The 21,926-nt window shown below is 41.1% G+C and overlaps 1 protein-coding gene across 1 annotated transcript in view; it reads left to right on the top strand.

The window, feature by feature from the left end:
* Positions 1 to 15,866, top strand: part of LOC110503369 (kin of IRRE-like protein 3) — a 210,945-nt gene extending 195,079 nt beyond the window's left edge. The window contains exons 10-16 of the mRNA XM_036961432.2: positions 2,171 to 2,271; positions 3,183 to 3,381; positions 5,954 to 6,061; positions 6,368 to 6,451; positions 8,182 to 8,291; positions 8,991 to 9,077; positions 11,476 to 15,866. Of these exons, the coding sequence (XP_036817327.1) occupies positions 2,171 to 2,271; positions 3,183 to 3,381; positions 5,954 to 6,061; positions 6,368 to 6,451; positions 8,182 to 8,291; positions 8,991 to 9,077; positions 11,476 to 11,952 (1,166 nt within the window). The 3' untranslated portion in view covers positions 11,953 to 15,866. The remainder of the gene's footprint in view (positions 1 to 2,170; positions 2,272 to 3,182; positions 3,382 to 5,953; positions 6,062 to 6,367; positions 6,452 to 8,181; positions 8,292 to 8,990; positions 9,078 to 11,475) is intronic.
* Positions 15,867 to 21,926: the final 6,060 nt, after the last annotated feature.

Raw genomic sequence — 21,926 nt, 5'->3', positions numbered from 1 at the left:
TCCGTCCATATTTCCACGTGTCTGTCTGTCTGTCTGTCTGTCTGTCTGTCTGTCTGTCTGTCTGTCTGTCTGTCTGTCTGTCTGTCTGTCTGTCTGTCTGTCTGTTTGTCTGTATGTATGTCTAATCAGATGTCAGGCAGCCCAGGGAGAGGGAGCACATTAACACATTAATGGAGAAAGAGGCCCGATGAGCCTTTTAGTCTCCCACAGGGCATCTTGTTGTTTAAGTTATTTTTTTCTCCCCGGGACATAGTCTTTATATGCTCAATATATTAGCATTTAATTCCTTCTCCAAGTGCCAAGACAGACATTTAAAAAACCAGATCAAATGAATAATTCAGCAGAGAAATGCCATTCAAATGGATGTGACAGAGTAACACAGTAACACAGCTCTGAGGTGCTTTGAAATGAGCTGTTGCAAGGAAGCACAAAATGACACATCTTTTCAAAGCTCAGACTATACTTCCAACTCTGTTTGGAAATGCAAGGCCTGGTCTCGACAAGGTGATGAACAAACGATAACAAAGATTCAGATTGTGAGGCGGCCCACTCCATAGCCTCCCCGCCTCTCTAAACAAAAGTCTCCTACCGTATCGACTGTGTCCACTGACAGTTGGAGCAGTGTAGTTGTGCTACTCACACCACCCACCAACTCCCTCTCTCTCTGATCACACAGTCTCTACACACACACACACACACACACACACACACACACACACACACACACACACACACACACACCTACCTACCTATCCTCTGGAGGAGCCACCACACCCCAGTCGTCTGTGGCAGTGAGATAAAACCATCTAATTATATTCCTCATTTGCAGCCCTGATTCACAGAGCAGATTCTCCTGAGTCACTAGCGCTCGCCTTGTGCAACCCGGGAGGACTAGATCTGAGTGTGTTTACCACAGGAGCACATTCCAGCCACACACACCCACACACTCCCACACACACAAAGTATTATGCATGCAACCACACTGACAAATCCGCACAGGTCCACACAGACCGGACCCCCCATGCCAGTCCACAATAGGCTACTAAGACAGTGGTGTTGGGGCATAGTGCTCAATGCAGTGCTGTTAGTTTGCAGCAATAATTCCACAGCAGCAGTAACCTAGCTCCCAGTCTCCTGCATGCAGTAGCATACCAAGACACCATCTGCCAGAATCTCATTAAAATGCTAATTTATTTTAATAAGAGACAGGTAATAAACTGCAATTATGTATCGGCAGAGAGAACGGAAACGGGTTGGAGGGGAGTTGGTAGGAAGCTCACCTTCTTACTAATCAAGTTGCTTCCCCACTACTCTATACTTAAACCTCTTAAATCACTAGAAATTGTTTTTTCAATGTTTTTAATGGCTATTTAAGCTGATAGACTGCTTCCTCTGTTGTTGTGAGGGAGGACTGGAGGTTGTCCGATTGATGGCATCGCTGCGGGTCAAAGTGCAAGACTCTGGAGAGCTAAATTGAATGTGCAGAGACACAGGGAGGAGTGTAATCTCTCCGCAATGACATTTCTCCCATCATGATTACGCCCATATATATGCCTCTCCACTCGCCACCATGGCCCTTATCAAGGGCACCATAAATCAACTTTTCAGAATGAAGGCTGGGCCCACATAGATGCCCTTCATACAGCCCTAACATGCCATTGGTGATATTGTGGAGGTTAGATGAGATGTTCCTATCAAACCACAATGCAATTCTCAGTGCCAGAAGTCCAAAATTGTTGTTTACTGCCGGCATTCCGAGTCGGTTGAAAATTGGAAGTAGGGTTTTCTTTGAGAAAGAATGCTGTTAGGAGTATACCGCTTAATTGACTGCGGAACAACTTGATTGAACCATTATTTAACTTGGCAAGTCAGTTAAGAACAAATTCTTATTTACAATGATGGCCTACCCCAGTCAAACCCTAACAGCGCTGGGCCAATTCTGCACCACCCTGTGGGACTCACACTAATGGCATGTTGTAATACAGCCTGGAATTGAACCAGGGTCTGTAGTGACACCTCTAGCCCTGAAATGCAGTGCCTTAGACTGCTGCGCCACTCAGGACCATGAACCCTAAGGAATCTGAAAGTGGTTGATTGTGGTAATGTGTGGGTTTGTGATTGGCCTTCATGGTACAGTGTTGGTATGTTCTCCTTTGTGCCCTCTCCACAGGCCCACCCACCATCTCCAGTACCCAGACACATCAGGCTCTCCACGGGGAGAAGGGGGAGATCAAGTGCTTCATCCGGAGCACTCCACCTCCAGACCGCATTGTGAGTATCACCAACACCACTTCCTTCAAAATGTATATCTTCTACTTATCTCTACTGGCCACAGCATTGCATGGTATATGGGTTGCATTACAGCCATGGTGCCCTGATAACGTGCCTCTTGCGTTATTAGCATTTGATTAAACCATCTAAGAACACATGCAATACAACTGAGAAGTTGTATTCATACAACAATAAACAGTTAGAGTACTATTATATTCATTAAACTGATATCTTTCTCAAATCAAAACAAATCAAATTCAAATCAAATTGTATTGGTCACATACATGTGATTAGCAGATGTTATTGTGGGTGTAGTGAAATGCTTGTGCTTATTGCTACAGAGAAAGATATCATTTTAATGAATATAACAGTATTCTAACCGTTTATTGTTGTATGAATAAGAAGGCATGAAGCATGGCAAGCTTCGACCCTTAATCTCTCATTTAATGCATGCTGATGCTCTGTTAGCACAGATCCCATTAAGATTTATGGCCCTTAGATAAACAGCTTACTCTCAGAGCCCTCTCTTGTTCCATTAACTGTGTGTGTGTGCATGTGTGTGTGTGCGCGCGTGTGTGCGTGCGCGAGTGTGTACACATGTGAGTTTACATGTGTGTGTATGTTTTTGCATAATTGCAATATACTAATTAGTGTTTTGTGTATTGATGATGGCCATCAATTTGCTGCATAATTAATATGATGTTGATTTGATGGGAGAGTCTAAAGAGGTATATTTATCAAGGATACATGTGAAAGTAATTTTGCTTTCATGCTTATAAATAAGATTTAACAACCAGAATAGTGCTTGCAATTTATCCTCTTTGTCTGCAATCAATTGTTGTCAATTAGAACAGTACAGGGAAGTTCTCCCCCCCCCCCCCCCCCATGTTTAACTTGTGGTTCCCTTACAGGCCTGGTCATGGAAGGAGACAGTGCTGGAGTCAGGGACGTCTGGCCGTTACACAGTGGAGACGGTCAGCACCGAGGAAGGGGTCATCTCTACTCTGACCATGAGTAACATCGTCCCTGCAGACTTCCAGACCATCTACAACTGCACAGCCTGGAACAGCTTTGGGTCTGACACGGAGATCATCCGCCTCAAGGAACAAGGTGGGAGCCAAAGTTCGACAGGTTCCACCTCTACTTTAACACTGTGGTGGCTGTGGTTCTAGTGTAGTATAGAGACAAATAGAGTAGCGATATGTTGTGGTGTGTGTGTGTGTGTGTGTGTGTGTGTGTGTGTGTGTGTGTGTGTGTGTGTGTGTGTGTGTGTGTGTGTGTGTGTGTGTGTGTGTGTGTGTAAACGAACATGAGAGTATGAACGTCAAGGATTTGATGGGTTTACAACTTTTCAACCAACCATTATCACAATGAAACCTGCATGCACTATTCAGTGTTTAGGTGTTGACATCACCCATCTCATTTGTGTGGGACATTTTTGTTGTGTCTTGTTTATCAGCACATTATTTCACTTTAGGACAATAGGATGACCCAGACTGTTGAAATCAGACAGATATGAAATAACCAGCCAATGCATTTGTAGTTACTACACTCATTTTGTATATTCAATGACACTGTGATTCATTTGTAGCTAATTAATTAGCTAGTTAAGATAAGGTACAACTCAAGTGCGGTTAGTAAAAGCCTTTAATTGTCAGGCTGAGTTTCATAGCTGGATGTGTTGCTCTGTCTTTTCAATGGTAAAGATTTGTTTGTATTCACTCTCCATAAATGATCATGTATTGCTGGCTTATTTGACAGGGACATTGATTAATGAAGACATTAAATAGATGTTAATGCGATGGAAAATCCACTCTGTTATGTTGCATTTGTTTAAATTGCAGGGAGGTAATTCATGTATTTGGTTTGGAATCAGGCCACTCATAGATACTTTAAAGGGATACTTCAAGATGTTTGCAATAGAAGCCCTTTTATCTACTGTACTTACCCAGAGTCTGATGAACTCGTACATACCATTTTAATGTCTCTGTCCAGTATGAAGGAAGTATGACGCAAGCCAATGCTAACTACTGTAGCATCAGCGAAATGACTGAACATCTACAGGAGCATGCTAGCTGTTCCCATAGATTTCCAGTCATTGCCTTAACTCCAATTTAGTAATTGCGCTACTTCCTTCAAACTGCATGCAGAGACAAAGATGATTTCCACAAGTTAATCTGACTCTGGGGAACAAGATAAAGGGCTTCATTGCCAAAATCTCAAACTACCCCTTACAGGATTAGGCTGATTCAACGCACAGCCCTGTTGCTATTTGTCACGACTTCCGTCGAAGTTGACGTCACCGGCTTTCTAGCTGCCACCGATCCATGTTTCATTTTTCCTTTTGTTTTGTCTGTTTACACACCTGGTTCCCATCCCATAATTATGTTCCTTATTTAACCCTCTGGTTTCCCTTTTGGTTTTGTGCGCGATTGTCTTTCGTGTGTTGGAGTTGGAGTCCTGTTTTGTCCTTGTTTTGTAACGGGATTTTTGTTACGTTCTTGGATAGAGTAAATATAGTGTTTTTTTACTCTTACCTGTGTTCTCCACCTGAATCCTTCGCTATCTTCTAGATAGACTCTGACACTATTTAACAACTCAATAAAAAACTCAGCCACTTCTGTAAATGAGGATGAATTAAATGTGAATGGAAGGAATCGGCACTGTAATAAGAAATAAACCATATATACAAAAGTATGTGGACACCCTTTCAAAATTGTGGATTTGGCTTAATTAACTGGGTTTCCATGGCTGAGCAGACACACACAAGCCTAAGATTACCATGCACAATGCCAAGCGTCGGCTGGAGTGGTGTAAAGCTATCTGCCATTGGACTCTGGAGCAGTGGAAACGCGTTCTCTGGAATGAATCCCACCTCACCATCTGGCAGTCCGACAGACAAATCTAGGTTTGGAATAATGGTCTGGAGCTGTTTTTCATGGTCCGGGTTAGACCCCTTACTTCCAGTGAAGGGAAATCTTAACACTACATCATGCGCTTCCAACTTTGTGGCAACAGTTTACAGATGGCCCTTTCCTGTTTCAGCATGATAAAGCCCCCGTGCACAAAGCGAGGTCCATAAAGAAACGGTTTGTCGAGATCGTTGTGGAAGAACTTGACTGGCCTGCACAGAGCCTGGACCTAAACTCCATCGAACACCTTTGGGATTAATTGGAATGCCGCATGCGTGCCAGACCTAATCGCCCAAGATCAGTACCTGACCTCACTCATGCTCTTGTGGTTGAATGGAAGCAAATCCCCGCAGAAATGTTCCAACATCTAATGAAAAGCCTTCCCAGAAGAGTGGAGGCTGTTATAGTAGCAAAAGGGGGACCAACTCCATATTAATTCCCATGATTTTGGGATAAGATGTTTGATGAGCGGGTGTCCACATACTTTTGTTAATGCAGTGTATGTTAAAATGGATTTTAACATACATTAATATATATAGATATTTCTTATGTTGGCCACCAAAACATTTGGGGAAATATTCATGATTATTATGTTATTGAGATGTGTGTTTTTGTAAAACTAAATGATGTCTTTATTATTTTACAATGGAATTGTTTGTACTTTGGTCCTCATTTTACATGTTGGTATTTATGTATACTTTATATGTGTGTAGTGTACTGATTGTATTTGCAATGTGTTATTGTAGAAGGGAATGTTTTGTCATCCACAGAGACTCTCCCGGTGGCGGTCATCATCGGGGTGGCAGTCGGGGCCTTAGTGGCTTTCATCGTCCTCATGGGAACCATCGGAGCTTTCTGTTGTACCCGCTCTCAAAGAAGTATGTATCACTGTACCTGTGTCACCCAATGCATGCCAAAGCTAAACAAGGCATGGTCCTCAGCAAGAGATAGACAGGGTGTGAAGGCTCATGTCTCATAATTGAGCAGTTTAACTTACCACACTATTAATTTCTGGCTACAGTTACTTCCATCCTTTCTTATATTCAAATCAAAACTCCATCCTAACAGTGCCTCAGGTTAGCAACAGTCAGCCATTGCGCTTTGCTAAAAATGTTGCTGCTGCGTGCGAGTCCCTGTGTGGGACATTTTACTAGCGTTCAGCATGTTGTTGTTGTATACCACAGAGGAAGCGCACCTGGTTATGCCCTCACTACCCGTCTCCATCTGTGCTCACCAGAGAGAGCTTGCAAGCAAAATTAAGACAGAAAGTAAGACTTTGTTATACGACAGTAATAACTGTATTGTCCTAAATGAGCCACCGTCATGCCAGTTTCAGATGTGCTTACAGTTGAAGTCGGAAGTTTACATAGACCTTAGCTAACTACATTTAAACTCAGTTTTCACAATTCCTGACATTTAATCCTAGTAACAATTCCCTGTTTTAGGTAAATTAGGATCACCACTTTATTTTAAGAATGTGAAATGTCAGAATAATAGTAGAGAGAATTATTTATTTCAGCTTTTATTTCTTTCATCACATTCTCAGTGGGTCAGAAGTTTACATGATACCAAATACTGACTGAGTGTATTGTCTTTAAATTGTTTAACTTGGGTTAAACGTTTCAGGTAGCCTTCCACAAGATTCCAACAATAAGTTGGGTGAATTTTGGCCCATTCCTCCTGACAGAGGTGATGTAACTGAGTCAGGTTTGTAGGATCCTGGCTTTCACACGCTTTTTCCGTTGGATTGTCTGTAGAATTGAGGCCAGTTTTTTGTGATGGCCACTCCAATACCTTGACTTTGTTGTCCTTTTGCCACAACTTGGGAAATATGCTTGGGGTCATTGTCCATTTTGAAGACCCATTTGCGACCGAGCTTTACCTTCCTGTCTGATGTCTTGAGATGTTGCTTCAATATATCCACATCATTTTCCTACCTCATGATGCCATCTATTTGTAAAGTGCACCAGTCCCTCCTGCAGCAAAGCACCCCCACAACATGATGCTGCCACCCCCGTGCTTCACGGTTGGGATGGTGTTCTTCGGCTTGCAAGCATCCCACTTTTTCCTCCAAACATATTGATAGTCATTATGGGAAAACAGTTCTATTTTTGTTTCATCAGAGCATCTCATGTTTCCTCCAGCATCTGCACAAGGTCCTTTGCTGTTGTTCTGGAATTGATTTGCACTTTTTGCACCAAAGTACATTCATCTCTAGGAGACCAAACAAGTCTCCTTCCTGAGCGGAATGACGGCTGCGTGGTCCCATGGTGTTTACACTTGCGTACTATTGTTTGTAGAGATGAACGTGGTACCTTCAGGCGCTTGGAAAATGCTCCCAAGGATGAACCAGAAATATTTTTTCTGAGGTCTTGGCTGATTTCTTTTGAATTTCCAATGATGTTAAGCAAAGAGGCACTGAGTTTGAAGGTAGGCCTTAAAATACATCCACAGGTACACCTCCAATTGCCTCAAATTATGTCAATTAGCCTATCAGAAGCTTCTAAAGACATGACATCATTTTCTAAGCTGTTTAAAGGCACAGTAAACTTAGTGTATCTTAACTTCTGACCCACTGGAATTGTCATACAGTGAATTATAAGTGAAAACAATCTGTCTGTAAACAATTGTTGGAAAAAAGACTTGTGTCATGCACAAAGTAGATGTCCAAAGTAGACTTGCCAAAACTATAGTTTGTTCACACGAAATGTGTGGAGTGGTTGAAAAAAGAGTTTTAATGACACCAACCTAAGTGTATGTAAACTTCCGACTTCAACTGTTATGTACTGTATGCAGGAAAATAATCTTATCTTGACAACAAAACACAATAAATTGCATCTCTTCCTCTGTATTGATGGGGAAAGTGACTCTACTCTCAAAAGCCATGTCAAGGGAATTTGAAGTCCAGTGTATTGAAGATATTGGGGGAAGTGCAATGTCTTTGTGAATATTGTATGTCTTTGCATCTTGAGCTATAATTTACTGTTGTTTCCATCAGATCTAAAAGGGGTGGTGTCGGCCAAGAACGACATCCGAGTAGAGATTGTCCACAAAGACCACAATGCTGCCCGGGAAAACGAGGAGCACACCGCCATGAAGCAACTTATGGTGAGTGTGAGTGTCCTGCCACCATTTCCACCTGTACCCAACGTAAAAACAACAGAAAACTCTAATCCCTCCAGCCCTCTTTATACTCACAGATAATGAATGCTAATTATCTCTAGGATAGCATTAATTGCACTGTTCTAGGGCATAAAAGCAACCTGCTGAATAATGGAACAGGACTGAGGTGTGTAGATGTATACACTGTGATCAAGGCACTGTGTTGGCCTATATTTAGAGAACAGGCCCACGTTCTTTCTCCCTGTGAGGGAAAACGTTGCTGTAAGGCGTAGCTATTGAGATGTTGAAAGTCGTATGGGTTCGCAGGCAGTTTTATTTGTGCCCTCTCTATGCCTATTAAAAAACCCTGCCTCATTTTTGGGAATTACATAAGAACTTTGAAATGGCAAAGGGGCAGGGCTATGGTTTCAGCAAAGGACCTTTGATAATGTGCTCTGTAACACTTCAAGGGAGTTCATGTGTCTGCATGTGATACCTTACATATCGGCATTTCTCTAATGAGATTCATGGATACATTCTTTATAGTTACTTGCCCCGACTGAAGTCGAAATGTGTCTGAATATTATCACATAATTTTTCAGAAGGGAAATTCCTGTATTCTGACTGTTTGAAAACGTCAAAGAGACCAAAGAAACTGAGAGCTCAACACTTCTTTTCATATTTCCGTGCCTTGCCTATGTGCAGGTAGAACGTGGGGAGTTCCAGCAGGAGTCAGTGCTGAAGCAGCTAGAGGTGCTGCAAGAGGATGAGAAAGAGTACCAGCATATCAAGGTAGGTGCAGGACCATGGAGGATGTAGAGAGGACAGAAGGAGATAGAGGTAGAGAAGGAGAAAGAGGGGAGGGTGCAGGAAAGTGGGATCAGATTGATCTTCCTTTCTTCCGTCCACCTTGGCTTTGGCGAGGATAAGACCAGCAGTGTATCCAATTAAGGTTTAATTTGAATAATTAGGTGATCATCAAAGGTGTTGTACAGTATACGGAATCAGGATGTTTCTGGCTCTGGAGGTTCAAAGTGAAGGAGCCATGCGGTAGAATGGAGAATACACTGACACTACCAGCTACCAATGACTTAGAAAGCAAACCATACTGAAAGTACTGTATGTGTATGGCAACGTTTGTAAACTTCACAAGATAGAGAATCGTATGATGCATTGTAATATTCATTAGTCACGCTTCGGCAAAGCAGAATCAGTGTTGCACTTTTGTAATGAGAGTTCACCATTTCTGCATTTAAATCACTTAAAAAGTGGAAACAAATTTCCAGAGGCATTATATTCAACCAAAACCAATAATGTATCATTCAGTGTGATGATTGCCTTCCTCATATTTTCACTGTAATGAAAGAGCTCTTAATGTGACAAAAATTAAGAGGAAGGTTCGTGTGCTAGAATTTCAGTATGCTCAATCAACAATACTTGTTATGCCAGAGAAGCCCCATTACTGCTGCTTTAGATACAGTTTGGAGGACTTGGTGAGTCTGTGCCTCGGAAGGGAGATGCTTTTAATTTGCCAACACTCTGACAAAAGGTATATTACTGTAAGTTAATAACACTATAACAATCTCAATATCCAGCGCACTATACCTGTCTGGACTTACTGCACAAGCTACGAATATTAAACAATGATCCCTCTGTATAATATAAAGGTGGATATCCTGTACCTTTCTATGTTGATAATGAGGAGAGCCGTAAGCCTATGAATAGAAAGGGATTCCCTGCACTGCTTTTGTTCCAGATCCTTCTCACATATGACACCAATTCTTGTTATTTCAACATAAACACTCTCACTTGGAGTGGTATATAAGGCAGTTGAGGAAGCTATAGTTAAAACATACAGGCAAAGAGTCAGTATGGGATCTTTTAACAAGAGGCCCGCTGGTTCTCAGATATGCAAATTCCTCAAATAGACAAGCACTGTGCTAACAGCACCATTACCTCACTATTTAAGCACATCTTCAGTGTGGGAGATATGGCATTATACTTCTAAAGAAATAAAAAAAGTCCTTCAAACAAGACGCACAGATAATATCATTAGACTATGGAACAAGCAACTCACTATGAACGATGGACAATTCAAACTCAGCACACAGAACGCCAATGCCAATCAGGAGCTGAAAACAAAATTGTGGTCCGGTTTATTTATGCCATTGTACATATGATTGTTTCCCCAGTACCTGAGAGTAGTCATCTGGTGTTCTGTCTGTATACCTGTTTCCATTGGACTTGGCTCTTTTGATCCACACTGATGAGTCTGTGTATGGGAGGAGATCACCGGGGACCAGACACCAGATAAGGGGACACAAAGTCTGACAATGACAAGGATTCTTTAAGGTTGTCATAGTTGTGTCATTTGCCCATGATTAGAATGGCTCCTCTGGGATCCAGTATTGTTCTCGTTGGGCTTGACATTTACGTTCATTTCCACAGCCTTGTCCCGGCTGCTTCTTAGCAACAGCATTGTCAAGGCAGGAGCCAGGAGCTGTGTGACAACCTCAACCTCTGCACTGCAGCAATGGCGGCATTGTGCTCAATGGTCTTGACATTCACGTTCATTCTCACAGCCTTGTCACTTCTGATTCTTAGCAACAGCAATCACCGAGGCAAGAGCCAGAAGCTGTGACAACAGCAACCTCGGCACGGCAGCCATGGCTCCACCACACAAGTCATTTATTTTGCACATATCAAATTCAGGACTTTGTTTTCACAAAACATTTTGGGCCCAATTAAAACTGGGGAATTAGTGAACTTTGGGAGGACTGGTTGGATGCCAAACTGTGAATCGTCAAGGCTTGTTAATTAGCAAGTAACATGATTGTAGAGGTTTATGCAGAAGAAGACTAAATCATCATTTTAAGCTTTAGCTAAAAAAAAATCCTTATTTATTTGCCAATTTGAATGGTAATTAAAACCAGTTTGACCTTGACACTGGTTAAGCTTTGAGAAGAATAAATACATATAAATGATGGGATGACTTCTTTTCTATGTTTCCCTCCAGAGATTTTCTGCTTTTCAGACATTTTCCTTATTAAGAAAAGTAGTTTTTGTCGTCTATTGTGCATTGCGAACAAGGCATACCCTGTCGGGTCATTTTTCAAACTTGACAATGATAAAACTAATTAAATACTCCCCCCTCCTCTTCTCTCCTCTCCCATATTGCCTCTTTAATAAGGACCCCACCAATGGATACTACAGTGTCAACACCTTCAAGGAGCACCACTCCACCCCCACCATCACCCTGAAAGGTAACCAGACTACAGAGACGCGGAATCCCACCGCTGCCACCACCGGGGGCAAGCAGCGGGTACCCACGGGCATGTCCTTCACCAACATCTACTCCACCCTAGGTGCCGGGCCAAACCGTCTGTACGACTACAGCCAGCGCTTCGTGCTGGGCATGGGCAGCAGCTCCATCGAGCTGTGCGAGAGAGAGTTCCAGAGAGGATCACTCAGCGACTCCAGTTCCTTCATCGACACGCAGTGCGACAGCAGCGTCAGCAGCTACAGCAAGCAGGATGGCTACGTGCAATTTGACAAGGACAGCAAGGCCTCCGCCTCCGCCTCCTCCTCATCCCACTACTCCCAGTCCTCCTCACAGAACTCTGACCTCACACGGCCCCTCCAGAAGCGCATGCAAACCCACGTCTGACCTGACCGTCAGAGAAGGCCTGCCTGTCCTGGGGCATCCAGCCATGGGTTGGGACTATGGGAAACACAGCTTCCTGAGACCGAGAAGGGACCTACGTTTCAAAGCACATGATGTGTTTGTGGGAAGCCTTGAAATAGGTGGCTTTAACTCACATTGGACTTGTTCAGACTTCTCTGTGTTCCAACCAGTGGATCAAGAAGCCTTGCATTCCCCCCACGTCTCCTCCTAAGCTCATCAGAAACCACCTCCTGTTGCCCAGTTTTCCACTAACCCATAAACATACAGTAGCTGCGCCATAGAGAGGTATTTTGCCAACATGGACACAACTCAAGTGTGGAGGTGGTTGCTGAACTGATTTCAGTGGAAATAGGATCCCATATAAGACAGCAAAATAACCAAACACTGAGGCTCGGGACTAGGAGTCTTGGTCTACAGCAAGTTCTCTTTCAAGCAAAGCGAGACCACTCTCTTATGGGTGGCAAAAGTAACCCATCACTTGGTACGTGTAAGCCAATATTCTGCTGCTCTCTTGTTGTTCTAAGCACAACTGTGAATGTGTATTAATGGTCAAAGCTTTTCTTCTCTCTTATCCCCTCTCTACCCCCAGCATCCGCTCACACACACTGTATGTTAAGCTTGTCTGATTCAACTTCATCCCGTGTGTGGGTGGAGTAAAACTCTCCAAATTTGCCCAGACTTGCCAAACAATTAACCGATGCCAGTCTTTTCCCCGGGCTCCCAGCTCTCAGAACTCTGCAGATAAGGAGGCCCGTGATCTCAACCGGAAAGCCTGGGTCGTCTTTTCACAGTTTGCCACTCTGAGATAAAGGAATAATATCAGTGTACATTATGCATATTTTATTCAGCATTCTTTATTTTTATTTGGCTGTTTGAGTTCACTTGTTTTGAGGTCTCGGGAATAGAGTTGTTCCCCTTTGTTTGGTCTTGCCTTGAGTGGGACTATTTGAAATGCCCAGAGATATTTCAGGAGATAAACTTTTGCATTCAGAAGTTGAACAGGATATGTTCTAATTTGAAGAAGGGGATTGGTTACTCAGTCAACCTGTTGGCACCATGCCAGCTCAAATGGAGGAGAGCATAGCTGCCTGACTATAATGTGTGCCCTACCCATGTAATGTGAAGTCTCTCATACTATATGCTTTAGATCATCAGCCATGTCCACAGGATAGAATGCTGCCTGCGGAACCAAATGTAAACACTGTGTACTGTAAAAGAGCTTCTCATCATCATGTGACTTTCCCAAATACCATGTTAACACTGGAGCTCAGTCAATCCAGACTGTATACCTACTGTGATCTAGCTGCTCATCAATGGAAATGTATAGGAATATATTCTGTACATTTTTATTTTTATTTCCTGTATTTTGTTCATTTGGCTACTGTGAGACTACTGTATATACGCTGACTGTTTTAAGTGAGTGTATTGTTCATGCCAGATATGGAATTTCACTTTTTTCACCATTACCATCCTTGACATTTTAGTCGAGAGATAAGGGAAAGACAAAAACAAACACAATCACTGATAAATGCAAAAGGACTTGTATGGTAGATCCACAATGCCTCCTCTCTGCTAGCTAGCCTGCTGTGGAGGGCGACATGGTCACATGAAACACAGGGCATGTCAGGTACAGGACAAGTACTTTAACACCAGACAAGACCAACCACGATAATGTTAATCCAGTACAGCACACTATATTGGATGAGATAATCAATGATAATGACGAAAATATACAGTACATCATTTTGCCACCACGCTACATATACATATACATACACACCATACAGTCAGGCCTGCGCTACCATACAGTACAAGACTTATGAGTCCTCCATTGTAGAGGTCTTAAGTAGGGTGGTGCAGAATTACAGTAATTCTCAAGGGCAGTTTTTGGAGTGTCAGTTATTTACAGTATATTACTTGTCTGCAATTCAACCTCGCAATTATACAGTATCATAGGTTACATCATCAGTTAGCCTTCAAAAGCCAGTAAAAGTTGTTTGCCTGTGGGTGGCTTCTAGGTCTGGACAGACAGGCCCTGCTTTCTGACATTAGTTAGTTTATTATTCGATTTTATATCAGAGAAGGGTAAAGTTTTGCCTAATGCCAGGAAAACAACATACTCCAGTTTTACGGCAATACAGTAGACACCGAGTTGTAATGGTGATGTAATTTCCTGTTTTTCAAATCTAAAACTGTCCTTTCGTATCTCATTATTTTGCATGGCTCTTCTTCTGCAGGAATACTTGGCCAATGGAATAGATAAATGTACTAACTAGTCCTTCACTTTTGTTGTCTTGCTGAAAGTTGACAATCCTTTCTAAGAATTAGACTGTACCTTCAACAAATGAGAAAGTTGTTGCTATAAGCATTTTACATGTGATTATATTCAAGGCATTTCAATGGGCTTTTCTACATGAGTGGTGGTGGTTTGACTCTAATTTTACAAATGGATTGGTGCCCATTGTACGGCTTAAACACAAAAAGGTCTGTGTCAATGCTGATAATTCAGCTTGGCTCTTAGAACACTGTATATAAATTTCCATGCTCTCTGTATATAATTTTGCAGTTACATATTTTCTCAGTCAGTTTTCAGTATATTAGAGCAAAACAAATCCCTATACCATCAATTGTACAGACAGACAATCAATTTTCCATTCCTTTTCTCTCTCAGCATTCATCTCCCACCAAGCTTGTCTTTGCAAACAAGTTGTTTGTGTGAGCAGTTTTTAATCTCTTTGTGGCAGTCTCTCTCACACAGTCACACGGTCAAAGCTGTTTGGCCCTTGGGTGTGGCACGCAAACTGTTCATGGAGTGAGATGGGAGCTAGAATGTCCTTAGATAAAAACTCTCTTCCACTTGCTTCCCTTCCCAGATTCAGCCCTGTCTCACTGATGGGTTAGAATAGTACCAACTAACTGGAGCCGTAGTGCAGCAACTCTTTGTTACCAGCAAACTGGATGGATTAATAAATGAAATGCTATTCTACCAACCCCCCAACGTCAACTTGCTATAGTGGGAGTCTGTATACAGTATCACCTGTGCCATGCTCATCACATATACCGCTGTGGGAATCAAAGCCCATGTGGGTACACATACACCAGTCTGCATGTTTGACCTGAGGAGGGGTGTTTGTTTGGCACCAGCTGGTGCTGTTTGCCATGTTTTAGAAATATGCCTTGGCCAAACATGAATAAATATGCCCACAATGATAACACAGCATTGCTGCCCTTCCCTGATAAAACACAACATCCATTTCCAGGGTCATCGAGCCAAGGAGGTAAATCCTTTATTTTTCAGTAGTGTTGAAGACCACTGTTTGGTCAACATTTCCCCCATCCCACAAGTCTGTTTCTTGGGGATGGGGGAGAGGGGGGAGCTACTGTAGTCTCAGATTGGTGGATAGTTCTCTTTGTAATGATTTCTGTGCCCTGTGGCTATATTGCATCAGTGACTTGTGCTCCGCAGAACATTTTGCTTGGTCTGAGTTAAATAGTAGAACAAAACGTATGAAGAAATATATCATGCCTAACACTGACACTGTCATAATGTAGCTCTGCCTGAAAATTGTGGTTTACAGACACTAACAAGTATATGCTACAAAATCCTCCATTTTCTTTTCTACCAATCAATATCTTGATAGTCTGCTGCAAAAAGATATTGACATGGAAGTTTTAAAAGTCAATATAAATAGTGAATCATCAATGTATATACTGTAATTTAAAGAGAAAGTGAACGTTGTACTGGGTAAACCACTATTTTCATGCAGTGGCCCTCTGTATTTAAAACAAATTTGAAAAAGATGAAAAAATGTATTTTACCTGTACTGGTCTGTGAATCTATGATGCTTTTGCTCTGTATATTTGGGGGAAAAAATAATAATAATTGTCTGAACGTGTCTTGATTTCGCCTTCAAGAGTGCTTGTTTGTTTGTTATTGAGAGAAGCGTGAGTGCCAGGGTTGGGTAGGTTACTTTCTAAATATAATATTTTACAGTTACTAGTTACCTGTCCAAAATTGTAATCAGTAACATAACTTTTGGATTGCCCAAACTCAGTAACGTAATCTGATTACATTCAGTTACTTTTAGATTACCTTCTGCTTAAGAGGCATTAGAAGAAGTCAATAATGTATGTTATCAATTGAACGACATCTACTGCAGGATAAATCAATGTTAAAGTTTACAAAGCTGGCCAGATATGGATGTTACATTTTACTCTATGGTTTGGTTATGCAAGCTTCCTCTAACCCATCGCTTTCTAATACTTTCTAATACTAATACTATTTTCTACATTATAGAATACTAGTGATGACATAAACTATGAAATAACACATATGGAATCATATAGTAAGCAAAAATATGATTAAATTATATCTTTACATTAAAAAACAAAGTCTATTAGAATTCCAGTCATTCCAATAAATGTTATATCCCTTGATCTTCAAGAATGGGACTTGGAAATATGAAGTATAGATTAGCCAAATTGTTTCACCTCAGCACAACCCCGAAACTAAGGACTTATTAGCCAGCACTACTCTGTTTTTTATGATTTTGTTGTCATGGAGGACTGATTGGGCTGATTGAGTCGAGTTGAAAAATAAATGCTATGCTCATGGAATGGCATGCTTTGAGCACTACTGAAACGTGCTATTTACATTGGAAAAATGAATGCCATACGCTACATTTGTTATAGGCCTATTGTTTACCTTTTTGTTAGGGACATTTTGATATCTTGATAATATGCAGCTGTTTAAAGTGCAAATCTACAGATGAAACAATAACAAAACGGAGGCCCTGCCTCTATTTTAGTAAAAAGCTGAGGGGTGGGCCTGGAGAAATGTAACCACTCACAGATCATAGAACAGAGCTATGGATGCAAGGACTGACCATCCAGGATATCAAAATTCTTGTTTTAACCATATTATGAGGCTATACCGTGTGTTTACGTTTACAAAGTTTACAAACATTGGAGAAAAACAGGCTTATATTTTGGGTTCTCATGGAATGTGACAGTTGAACTATGCTCATGAGGCATTTAGAAGTAATATTCTTCAAGAATCAATGGATAAACAGTACCAGTCAAAAGTTTGGACACACCTACTACTGGTTCTTTATTTTTACTATTTTCTACATTATAGAATACTAGTGATGACATAAACTATGAAATAACACATATGGAATCATATAGTAAGCAAAAATGTGTTAAACAAATCAAAATATATTTTATATTAGAGATTCTTCAAAGTAGCCACCCTTTGCATTGATGACAGCTTTGGACACACTTGGCATTCTCTCAACCAGCTTAATCATGAGGTTAAAAGTTAATTTGTGTAATTTCTTTCCTTCTTAATGCGTTCGAGCCAATCAGTTATGTTGTGACAAGGTAGGGGTGGTATACAGAAGATAGCCCTATTTGGTAAAAGACCAAGTCCATATTATGGCAAGAACAGCTCAAATAAGAAAAGATAAATGACAGTCCATCATTACTTGAAGACATGAAGTAAAACAAATTGAAAATGTCAAAAACGTTGAAAGTTTCTTCATGTGCAGTCACAAAAAGCACCAATCGCTATGATGAAACTGGCTCTAATGAGCACCGCCACAGGAATGGAAAACCCAGAGTTACCTCTGGTGCAGAAGATAAGTTCATTAAAGTTACCAACCTCAAAAATTGCAGCCCAAATAAATGCTTCAAAGAGTTAAGGTATCAGACACACCTCAACATTAACTGTTCAGAGGAGATTGTGTGAATCGGGAATTCATGGTCGAATTTCTGCAAAGAAACCACTTCTAAAGGACACCATTAATAAGAAGAGAGTTGTTTGAACCAAGAAACACAAGCAATGGACATTAGACCGGTGGAAAACATTCCTTTGGACTGATGATTCCAAATTGGAGATTTTTGGTTCAACGGCCGTTTCTTTGTGAGATGAAGAGTAGGTAAACGAATGATCTCTGCATGTGTGGTTCCCAACCATGAAGCATGGAGTAGGAAGTGTGATGGTGTGGGGGTGTTTTGCTGGTTACACTGTCAGTGATTATTTAGAATTCAAGGCACACTTAACCAGCATGGCTACCACAGCATTCTGCAGCGATACACCATCCCATCTGGTTTGTTCTTAGTGGGACTATCATTTGTTTTTCAACAGGACAATGACCCAACACATCTCCAGGCTGTGTAAGGGCTATTTGACCAAGAAGGAGAGTGATGGAGTGCTGCATCAGATGACCTGGCCTCCACATTCACCCGACCTCAACCCAATTGAGATGGTTTGGGATGTGTTGGACCGCAGAGTGAAGGAAAAGCTGCCAACAAGTGCTCAGCATATGTGGGAACTCCTTTAATACTGTTGGAAAAGCATTCTAGGAGAAGCTGGTTAAGAGAATGCCAAGAGTGTGCAAAGCTGTCAGCAAGGCAAAGGGTGGCTACTTTGAAGAATTTAAAATATTGTCACGTCCACTCCCGCTCCTCCTCTCTGTCGCTCGTTGTCACCAGTTTACTCATTATTACGCACACCTGTCACCATAGTTATGCACACCTGCGCCTCATGAAACTCACCTGGACTCAATGACCTTCCTGATTACCTCCCCTATATCTGTCACTCCATTTGGTTCTTTCCTCAGGCGTTATTGTCTCTGTTTAAATGTTTCATATCTGTACGCTACTCATGTTTCTTGTTTTGTTCCATGTTCAATAATTTATTAAATGCATTCCCTGTACTTGCGTCCCGATTAGTAGCGTACACATTACAAATATGAAATATATTTTGATTTGTTTAACACTTTTTTGCTTACTACATAATTCCATATGTGTTGTTTCATAGTTTTGATGACTTCACTACTAGTCTACATTTTAGACAATATTCAAAATAAGGAAAAAACATTGAATGAGTAGGTGTGTCCAAACTTTTGACTGGTATTGTATATACAATTTACATGTCCAAAAATGGATGTAGCAACTACAGAATACCCCTTTAAGTCTATCAAAAGTGTGCGAGTTTGAGCATGTGTTTATTAGGCCTATGGTTACATTTTTTTATCAGCATGAATTAGATTGAGCAATAAAAGCATAACTTTTATTCCATAGGCTGGGATCTGCACTATGTAGCTGTTGCAAGAGCACATTTTTCACTGGCTGTCCACTGGTTTCAGAAACAATGATTGATCAGCAGCTTAAACTTATTTTATACAACCATTATTGGGTTCAAATACACATTTAGATTTGTGAACAGCTATTCACAACAACCACAATCTGTAATGCGCAAAGAGCTAAATGAGAGAGCAGTAGTGTGATTCACATCAATGTGCTATGTAGATATCAATAATAAGTGATAGCCGTATCGCCGTAGACTACACTACTGATGTCAAGCTTACCTCCAAGCGTTTATTCAAGTTGGATAATCTTTGGTTGCCGACAGAAGTCGCACCATTAGAAGACATTAGAAGCTTGGACTGTAGCCTATTCCTGCTCTTTTCCCACAATCCACAAACACATTTGGTGTGTCATTATAGTGGTCTCTGACTTATGGTCAGACTCGCTCACGTTGAACAAATGTACACTTTTTTTTTTAAACCTTTTTTCAACGCTGATTTGAATGTCATTGAGAGAACAGAAAAGTGTCAAAGATTTGGGATGTGCAAACATCCTTTCTGAATTTAAAAGTAATCCTAGAAGTAATCTAGTTTTTCAAAAGTATCTGTAATCTGATTACAATATTCTTGCTGGTAACGGATTACAGTTAGTTTTTTTGTAATCCCTTACGTGTAACGGATAAGTAATTTGTTACTCCCCATCCCTGGTGAGTGCTTGTCTACATAGATGTATGATTATAATAATACAGAGAAAAAAATGCTATTCTTAGTCTTAAAAGCTATAATCAGCTCACCATCTGACCAGATGTAGAATTCCCATTGAGGATCAAATATGTGGGAAGGGAAAGAAAGACGCGACTGAGACAGAACACTTGTCTACCAAATAATTCTCCTTCTCACAGTGTTGGCCGCAGTCTTGAAATCCTGTCTCAGACAGCATTATTTATCTTTGTGAGCCCTGAAAGGCTATGAAAAAGAATAAGGGTTATTCTCTACATCAAACAGGTAACCAGACAGGCTGTGCACGTGATTGTTCCAAGATGTACAGAAGATTTCTTCAATGCCATGACAAGTTCTCAAGTTCTCTTGTGGTATTAAAATTCAACACCTATCTGTCATTGAAAATGTGTCTTAAATATATTTGACGATAAACACAGCATCTGCATAGTAGGGAAAATACAATATGAATTGCAAATCATCAATAAACTAATTTAATACAACCCACACGGTACATACTTGCTCATATTGACGTTAGAGTAAAATTGTACACATGCACCTCACCAATGCATTTTAAACACATATTCCTGACTGAGCTCTAATTATTACATTTTCTGTCAAAGTAGGGGGCTTCCTCCACCTCTCCCTCCCCAAACCCTCCCCGGGCATCATCCCCTATTCCCAATTTCCCACAGATGCAGGATTGTTCCCGAAATGACTCCCAAATGACTCTGCATCCGTCCAAATGAGTGATTACAGCAGGTTATTCTGTTGTGGATTACCTTGCCTGATAATTGGATTTGAAATCCAATTTGACAAAAGGCCCAAAATTGGTGCGGATGGCAGAATCAGCATTTGATGCGCTGAAGCACTCCATTACAGAATTATCTACCGACAGCTATTACATGGCATGTAATAGGTAGCAGAGATATGGAAAGATGAAAAGAGGGAGGGAACTGTACAATGAAGGCCTGCGCAGTGAAACCCGATATGCAAATAATGTCTGCTAGCACTTGTTTATCGGAAATACACACACTAACAAAGGTGCTCACTCTCTTTAGTCCATACCAGCAACCGTAATGGATGTACACAGTAATATTAACTGAACTCTCAAATCTGCCTCTTACCTTGGTTCTCTAGAAATAATGTTATACATATATTCTATTCTTGTAGGCATATGCTAGACTAGTGTTCATCTAAATATTTACTCCTTGTGTCCTTATGGGATATTGAATAGAGTTCAGTGACACGTCAATACATGAAAAAGTCCTACACTACTGTAGCCTCAATGCAATTGCCTGTAAAATCCCTCCCTTACTGTCATTTGTTTAAGGACAGCTGTTGCAGTGGAAAGCTCATTATACCAACATCTGTCTTTTAGTAAATTATGGATCCTCTAACTAAAGCCCCCAACTAAAGCTGGCATAAAATTACTCATTTATAGGCGTCCTGTGTCTTTTCTCTCTTTGAACCAAAAAGATCTCAACATGTTCAAAGTTCAAGCCACCCGAAAGATGTTGACAATGGTAATTACTTTTTAGATTTACCACATACCGGTAAAAGGAGAACAAACCGGCATACTTCCGGACTCACTTTTGCTAATGATTTTAATGCTGGGAAACTGAAATCAGTTTCACCTAAATTTATCAGCATGTCACCTCTGCGAATAGAAGCAACAAAACTCTACATTACTTTTACTCCATACAAGAATGCATACATGGTGCTCCCTCGCCCTAATTTTGGCAAATCAGACCATAACTCTATCTTCCTGCTTCCTGCTTACATGCAAAAACTCAAACAGGAAGTACCAGTGATGCTCTCAATACGGAAGTTGTCGGATGAAGTAGATGCTAAGCTACAGCACTGTTTCGCTAGCACAGACTGGAATATGTTCCAGGATTCATCCGATAACATTGAGGAGTTTACCACATCTGTCACTAGCTTAATAAGTGCATCGATGACGTCGTCCCCACAGTGTCCGTACGTACATTTCTCAACCAGAAGCCATCCACAGGCAAAATCCACAATGAGTTAAATGCTAGAGCTGCCATCAAACAGGCAAAGCGTCAATACAGGAATAAGATCGAATCCTACTACTCTGGCTCTGACGCTCAACGGATGTAGATTATGTGAGTAAGACCTTTAAAA

This window comes from Oncorhynchus mykiss, chromosome 24, assembly GCF_057628025.1.
Source record: "Oncorhynchus mykiss isolate SJ-2025 chromosome 24, ASM5762802v1, whole genome shotgun sequence".
In the NCBI taxonomy this organism is placed as follows: domain Eukaryota; kingdom Metazoa; phylum Chordata; class Actinopteri; order Salmoniformes; family Salmonidae; genus Oncorhynchus; species Oncorhynchus mykiss.
This window is presented reverse-complemented; position numbering and strand designations above follow the sequence as displayed.